At 34.0% G+C, this 8,347-nt stretch overlaps 1 protein-coding gene across 4 annotated transcripts in view; it reads right to left on the bottom strand.

Annotated features, from left to right (window-relative positions):
* Window positions 1–295: 295 nt before the first annotated feature.
* Window positions 296–8,347, bottom strand: part of LOC130255720 (sodium channel protein type 2 subunit alpha-like) — a 53,342-nt gene continuing 45,290 nt past the window's right edge. For all 4 annotated transcript variants that reach the window (XM_056496695.1, XM_056496697.1, XM_056496694.1 and 1 more), the window contains exons 23-26: window positions 7,518–7,655; window positions 5,729–5,833; window positions 4,367–4,637; window positions 296–3,560 (exon numbers count right to left, since the gene is read on the bottom strand). In XM_056496695.1, the coding sequence (XP_056352670.1) occupies window positions 2,368–3,560; window positions 4,367–4,637; window positions 5,729–5,833; window positions 7,518–7,655 (1,707 nt within the window). In that variant the 3' untranslated portion in view covers window positions 296–2,367. The remainder of the gene's footprint in view (window positions 3,561–4,366; window positions 4,638–5,728; window positions 5,834–7,517; window positions 7,656–8,347) is intronic.

The following is an 8,347-nucleotide window of genomic DNA, read 5'->3' as shown; positions in this document are numbered from 1 at the left end:
GGCTGAGAAGGGTTTTTGAGGGTTGAGAGGACATTTTGGGAGTAGAATTTTGTAGGTTTCCTGTTTTATTCCCAGACAATATGCTGATAAAAAAGAAGTAGAAAAAAATGAAGTTTGATCATAGTTCTCAGATTTTTTTTAATAATTATTTTACATAGAAGTTAGAATGTGAATAATAAGGTGTTTAACTCTAGGGAAAAAGAAAGCAATTCTTATTTGCACCAAAGTCAGTTTTTATGTTGCTTTAACTAGTAGAAGGTCAGAGACAAAGCAAAATAAACACAGTCTTATAAAAAAGAAATCTTTATTTTTTGGCTCATATGTAATATTGTTTGCGTTGTTTATGATAATAACAATTTCCTGCATGCATTTCACCAACACATTACAAGTCAAAAGCATTTGTAAAAGAAAGATTCTACATTTAATGTTAGCTTGTGTATGAAACACAAAATGTCCTGATGTCCTCAATTATACAAATGTGCCATTTTCTTCTTGGGAAACATTTTATTTGTACAAGCCTAGTGCACTGTGATTCAAAAAAGAATAAGAGTAGACTATGTAAACAGACACTGCAAGATAGCAAGGATTTAATCAACTATGAAACTATCTTAGAACTTCTGATGCAAATAGTGCTAGAAATTCGCACATTCCCCTAATGCTTTCCTTGCTATGTCCTGTAACTATTTGGAAACAAAGCTGGGTTCCAGATTTACACAATTTACTTCACATTGGAATATATGCAAATATATTATTAAAACAAGATAGTTTACAAATACTCACTTTTTTTCTCATAGTGTGATGATGCCAGTTTGGAATTACTGTGGTTAGAAAATGAGCCAAGTGAATGAGGAAAGAAATATAAGAAACAGTGATCTAAACTTGAAGACACTTTTCTTATATACAGAACTGTTGCCAAATGGTATTTCTTTACATTATTTATATATGCTAACCACATTGTCAACAGGTTTAACAGTTTGCAATATGGCCTGTACAGTGATTCTACACCATATAGCAGCCACTTCAAATTTAAAATGCAAAACTAAAAAAGCTCATAAATAGCTGCAAACTATTGCTTAATGATTTGAAAGAATGAGGTCTGGTTGGACAACTTGATTCACTTCATCACTGACACATGGCTTCCTATAGTGGAGACTGTGGACAGTGGAAGGAGCAAGATACAGCAGCAAAAGCATTGACATGCATCAGTGATACTCTCCTAACTATCTATGACACAGAATACAACATGTCCAGTTGAGCTCTTGCAAATTAACCATACTGTGGTACATATCTGATGCAATTCAATGCTGCAAAGCCATTTAATTCTATGCTTAAATATGCACAACAGTATACTGTTAATATTTACATGGAAAAGGGTATTTTATGGATTCACTGGATGTTGGAGGTAATGAGAGAAAGCGGTAAACAAAGAATAGCCCAGGAAAAAAAAAAAAAAGAGCTATTAAAAATAAAACAAAAGAACTCCCAGATATATTTTGGTGAAGCTATTTTTTCAGTGCAGAAACTGCACAATATTTTTTTGAGCTGTAAGTATTTTAACATAAACAAGACCTTGTTCATGTTTAATCATTCACATAAAAATAAGTCATTGCAGATTCCTGTAAATTAGAAGAGACTCTCCAGGCACATTAATCTGGATGCACATAATCTGGATGCAACCATACAAGTAGTTAGAATACTTCAAATTTAAGAGCAACCCTGAAACATGGAAGTTCTTAAAATCTTCAGCTTTGTGCAACGTCATATTTTTATTTATGCATGATTGACAAGTGCAGCATGTGTATGCAAATCACTCCTATCTGTACATTATAGAGAATCTGAGAGTAGAACTCCTGGTCCTCATACCTCTTTCCCCAACATAAAACCTATTACAAAAATAGTCACATATAATAGTAACTTGTGAATTAAAAAATGATAAATACACTAATACAATTTTTGTAAAAATATGACAAATGTGGCAGTTGCATTACAAACAGTGAAGAGAATTACTATTCTACATGTTGTGGAAATAAAGTATCCTTTTGCACTCATTTCATGCTCCATCTTCTCTATGGAGCCACCTTTTCCCTTGTTCTTAGCAGTTGTCAGCTGTAGTGAAAACAGTAAACTCTTGTCAAGTTTTTTACCCTGATTAACAGAGTCACAGTCTGATGATGGAGGTTTACTGTTTTGTTATAGGCACTGACCTTAAATATATATGTAATGTATATATATGCACACACGCGCGCACACACACGTATATATCTGTAAAAACTGTCAGTTTGGCATGAATCTCCTGCAGGAGTCCAGTTGATGATTCATTCTCAAAGACTGTAAACAAGTTGTCCCCTTAACAAAATTCTTAGATCATTATTTTTTATTTTCCCTGACATCTTTACCTTTATAGTTCTTTTCTGCTTTATCTTTTTCATATTTTTCTTTGTCTGGCTTTGTTACACTGTCATAAGAGGGTGGGGAAGTTGTAGAAGAACTCTCATCCGTTTTTTCTGGAGTAGAGTTCCCTTTAAGTTTATCAATAATTATCTCTTTTATAATGTGTCCATCTCCTTCTTTGTTTTTATTTCTATTATATATACTAGACACCTGTTTAACTTTTAGCATTAAAAGGTGACGTCTGTAAGCACGCTGAATGATGACAGCAGACACCTCCTCCTGTTTTCTTTTCAGTGTGGTTGTAATTGGTTCATAGGAGACTTTAGAAGGATTGGCTGCCATAAACCGATCTTCCATCTGTATTCTGAGAGCGTCCATCTCCCCACTTTCCCCCAACACACGCTTTGTGAAAGCAAACAAGATGTCAAGGCAGTGAATTCTGTCACCGCTCACCATGGGCAGGTCCATTGCAATAAGCTGGACTTTGTTGGGTTTTGCTATGAGAAGAGGTGGGTCTAATGAAGCCGCAAAATCTGATAATTTACTATATTCTATGAATTGTGTTGCATCGGGATCAAACTTCTCCCAGACTTCATAGAACATCTCAAAGTCATCCTCGCTCAAGGGTTCAGCACTTTCTTCAGTAGCAACACTGAAGTTCTCCAAAATCACAGCAATGTACATGTTCACCACTACCAGAAAGGATATGATAATGTAGCTGACAAAAAAGAAAATCCCAACAGAAGGGTTACCACAGTCACCTTTCACAGAGCTCCCTGGATGATCTTTATGGGGGTCACAGTCTGGCTCCCCACTGTTCAGAATTGGGGCGAGCAAACCGTCCCAGCCAGCGGACGTGGTGATCTGAAACAGGCAGATCATGCTGTTGCCAAACGTTTCAAAGTTGAACATGTCATCAATCCCAACTTCCCTCTTGACATAGGCAAAGTTGGACATGCCAAATATTGCGTAGATGAACATGACCAGGAAGAGCAGCAGCCCAATGTTGAACAAAGCAGGAAGAGACATCATCAAAGCAAAAAGCAGAGTGCGGATTCCCTTGGCGCCTTTAATGAGGCGCAGGATTCGACCGATTCGGGCAAGTCGGATGACTCTGAATAGTGTGGGAGACACAAAGTACTTCTCAATCATCTCAGCTAAGAACATCCCTAGAAAAACAAAAGGGAATAATTAAAATATAATTTTAAATTAATTAATTACCTATAGAAATATTTATTTATTGCTATGTCCAAAATAATCAGGATAGGGATTCTATGTTATAGCAAAATGTGAAAGCATCTCTCCATATGTTGAACTGCTATTCTGGAGAAGGTAAATAAGTAAAATAAAGACTGCTTGTGTCAAGTAGGTAGTTCCTCTCAAAGCTTTCAGTAGTTCTTAAAATGGTTGGGAAAGGGATTATTATGTCTTAGATACAGATAATTCTTGAAGCTGAGCGTATAACCACTGTCTTTTATTAAGGATGATATTGATTTAATTTCTGCAAGTCAGAGATTTCTTTACCAGCTCTACATTTTATCAGCACAATCTTTCTCAGATGTGTCACTCATTTGGACCTTGGACAATCACTAGCTTTTAAATGACAAATCTTATCTAGCAGAAGTAAAAAAAAAATCTCACTCATTTCACATAATTTTCAGTTTTAGTACTGAAAGTAAACCTACAGTTAGTTTGCATAGACCACTAAACCTTTTTCTTTATATTTGTACACATTAATCTACAAACAGTGCCAAACAGTTCCATTATGTCTTTGGATGTGGAAAATGACAGTGAATCTAATGGGAGAGATAAAAATCTCATATGCAACATTGCATATATTATATGCTAGATAGTGTGAAGATCTGAATCCACATGTAAGTCATCTAGGAAAAAGGAAATTCTACTATGAGTATCAACACTTGAAACAAATGTTTCCTATTTCTTCCACTATTTCTTGAAAGGGAATTACTCTTACCTACTATGGAGAGAATCACAACCACAAAATCAAAAATATTCCAGCCTACAGTGAAGTAGTAATGACGAAGTGAAATCAATTTCAGGACAAATTCTCCAGTGAAAAGGACGATGAACACCAGGTTAATCCGGGATAAAATTGTTTCCATTTCTTTACTCTGATCATCTGTTTCTACCATCATTGTGACCATGTTAAGGCAGATGAGTATCATGATGCTGATGTCAAATACTTGTTTGGTTACAAAATCAAAGATCATGCCTTGGAATTTGTTCTGCAAACACAAAGATGGAATACAGTTTATACAATGAAAATATTTGTCTTTTAAAGTGCCAAATGAGACAAGACCACCCTTCAATGTTTAGGAGTGCAGAGCAAGACTTGTTCACAGTACAGGCGTTAATATAAGCCAAAAACATGCTGGTTTATATCTCATCCTCTTAGAGGGAATCAAGAAGTTCACCACTGTTGGCCGAAGAGACAAGAATAGTAAGTGCAATAGTAAGAGTAATAACAATGACAATTAATATTATTGGCGTAAAATAGGTGTGTAAATTGATAGCCAGCAAGAGTACTAGCTGAATCCAAACTGATTTTCTTATCTTTATTCTCAGATAGTTTTAGAATGCTAACCCTCTTTCTTCCTTAAACTAATTGTGCTTAGTGAGATCATTGTGCTGCTGAAGATACATGTCTCAAACACACCATGACTGTAATATCCTAGTGTTTCTTTAGTACTTAGCTCAGTGTTTTTTGCCATATGTCTCTCCTTAGAAAGTCTATTTTTAACCACTTGGTGCATAAGGTGCAACAAGTATTTTATTTTTTTAAACAGTGTAGGAGTTCAGTAAATAACAAGAGTAGTGTCTTATCTTAGAGACAAATTTATCCTAGTCTATGTTTTACTCCCTAGGACATTCTTTTATTCGGTAAGATTTTCTGTATCTGTCCTTCACATTAGGTTACCAGTGCCCCTTTCTGTCTTCAGCAGCAAGGGCCAGTGCATCCCCATTCCTAAAAATTCTCTGTGAGGAGAAAAAAACAGAAAATGAAGTTTATCCCTGGTAACAAGAACCAATAAATGATCCAATTAAGTGTAATTTTCCAGGACGTAGGCAGGGAATTTTGAAAATTATCACACTAACATTATTAAATCATTTTGTTCATACTTCAGTGTGTATGTTTTTAAACAAAAATATGAATGATCTCATAGGGTGGATTCAAAAAAGGACAATTTCTACCTTTACAAGCAAATAAATGGAAAAAATTATTTTCTTTCCAGGCCTATAACCTTATCTTGTGGACAATATCATATTCCCAAATGAGCATTTAATATTAGGGGTGTAAAAATTAAATCACTCGTACCACTGGCCTAGGTATAGGTTTCTGTGGCTTTTTGGATCCCAGTTTTTTCATTGCATTGTAATATTTCTTCTGTTCTTCTGTCATAAATATATCCTGACCTCCAAAGTAAAGAAATAATATCAAAATTAATTAGTATCATGTCCACACATAAAACATTTACCTACAGTATGTCTCTCTGAAATATGCTATTAAAATTAATTTATATAAAAAGGGAAGGTTTTTTCAGGTGTTTATAGTGTGGTTGCTCATATACATTCCTAACACACAGGAAAAACCCATTGCTGGTGCCTTGTCCGCTTGACAGTTGAGTTTTACCAATGGCTTCATGCTCACTTCTGGTGAAATGGCTAGAAGTTCTTGCTGTACTGATGCTGTTCAATAACTTGCTGATTAGAATATGTTTATTGAATAGGAGCACCACTAGTGCCTTATATGTCCTATCTTCTGTGCAGATTTTTAGGATTACAGCTAGACAGGTCTCAAAGAGGCATAACTTTGAGGCACAAGTTGTGTTAGGAGAGTATCAGTAGTGGTTGTATTAGTATCTAATCTGTGAGTTTTAACAGCAATCCCCCCCTTGATGTAAAATTATTAAAGTCATGCCATAGTAAATTAAAACACCACTGGAACTTGACAAACTCCAATCAGCCTTTGTTTGCAGGTGCAAATGCTTCCAGTCAGTTGTGCAACTGACCGACGGACTTCCAGCATACATAAATTGTGCCTATTGATTAATCTGTGCTAGGTCAGATGGAAGTACAATGTCAACGTCACTGTCTGCTAAATTAGCTACCACAGCCTGGAGCATCACACAATTGATAGTAACCCCAGACATGTTTATGACTTTTTTAAGAAGCTAAAGAATATTTGCACAAGGGAAAATTTCTGTAGTTCACAGTTTTATTTTACCAGAGAGTCTGTCTCATTATGCTCTTTTTTAATTGGTGATTGGAAAAACGCAAATCATGTGAAACTGTTTATTCACAGCACACAAAAATTTAGAGTGGACCTGGCATTTGAAAACTAAAAGCTGTGAGGCTTCAAAATATTTTAAATATGATTATTTGGTTTTTTTTATATTATAAAGTTCTTTAAAACAGAAATGTACGCATTATCAATATAATCATTTTAAACATATTTGTATGTCAAAAGTATACAGAAAGAAACCACCATTCCCTGTATATCTTTGATTTATTCCTGGTAAGAAATTATAGATTGTATTTGTGTCTAATGAATTAATCTCATTTCTCATAAAAGTGTTAGGAAATAAAAGCCCTTATGTACACATTTTTACTTTTATCTATAAGCCTATTCATATGAGGTCTATTTGACTTAACTTACTGTTTAAACAGTTTGCAGATCCATTATTCACTGTATGAACACAATGCCATATTGTGTCTTCATTAAGTGTCAAGAGTTTGTAAGAATACTTAGAACTAATGTACCTTAATTTATCTTAATTCTTTAGAGTCAATTGAAAAAGAAATTATTTCATGACAGATAATATTGCATCTAATCAAACCAATAATTCACGTTCACTTTTCATGTCTTCATTTTAACTGTTTACTCAATTTGAAAATTATTATGAACCAATTTCACTTGTAAAAATGCTAAAAATGCAAAGTTCAGAATCACATCCACAGATTTTAGCACAGATTATTATTTTAAGAGAGAAACATTATTTAAGGTCTTGAAATGACTTTTGATTTTTATATTAGCCTTACAGAAATAACATTGATTAATTATAGCTAGTAATTCATACTAATATGGAAATATTTAAAATACTTATCTTCTTTTTTTGTTGGTTGAAGTTGTCTATAATAACACCAATGAAAAGGTTCAAGGTAAAGAATGATCCAAATATGATAAAGATGACAAAATAGAGATACATGTACAAGTTGTCCTCATACTTAGGTTGATCTTTTACCTAGAAGATATAAAAAAAATAATTACAAGAATACTAGATGTAAAAAACAATATGTACAATTTAGATTTAGGTATATGCCATCTCAGATGGAAAAACTATGAACAGCACAAATTTATTACAAAGATCCAACTTGTCCATTCCAATCCATATTTGGAGAACTGGATGCTGACGTAATTATTGCTCATGTGGAATTTTTAAGTAAATGTGCCCACAAGATATGTTTGTGTATGTATGTTTTGTGTGTGTATATATATATAAAATTCCTCATATAGAAGAAAGAAGCAATGTGGGATGCAGAGCAGTCATAAATACTTAAAATTTTCATAGCAGAAATCTAAATATTTTATATTGTGCTCAGTATATTATCATGCAACAGAATCAATAAATTTTACTGTCACCTAAATCTCCCTGGAACTCTTTTGGTCTTGTATGAGCATTCTTACATCCAGCTAGGAATAGATGCTTTCAATAAATTTCTAGGGAATATATGTTTGGTGAAATCCATTAAATTGAGGAAGTTTCAAAGGAAGATTTTGTTATTTTCTCAATTTTTCTGGATACCACATCCCAGCATTTGCACCTCTACAGCACAACAAGCTTGAGTGTAGAAATGCTAAAAATAATGGAACAGGATATTTCACTCTTTGAGATAGTATCATTAACATGACTATTTGTTTAAGTTAAACAGAGTA

The sequence above is a fragment of the Oenanthe melanoleuca genome, chromosome 7 (assembly GCF_029582105.1).
Source record: "Oenanthe melanoleuca isolate GR-GAL-2019-014 chromosome 7, OMel1.0, whole genome shotgun sequence".
Lineage (NCBI taxonomy): Eukaryota > Metazoa > Chordata > Aves > Passeriformes > Muscicapidae > Oenanthe > Oenanthe melanoleuca.
The sequence above is the reverse complement of the archived record's forward strand: the minus strand, read 5'-3'. Positions and strand labels throughout refer to the sequence as shown.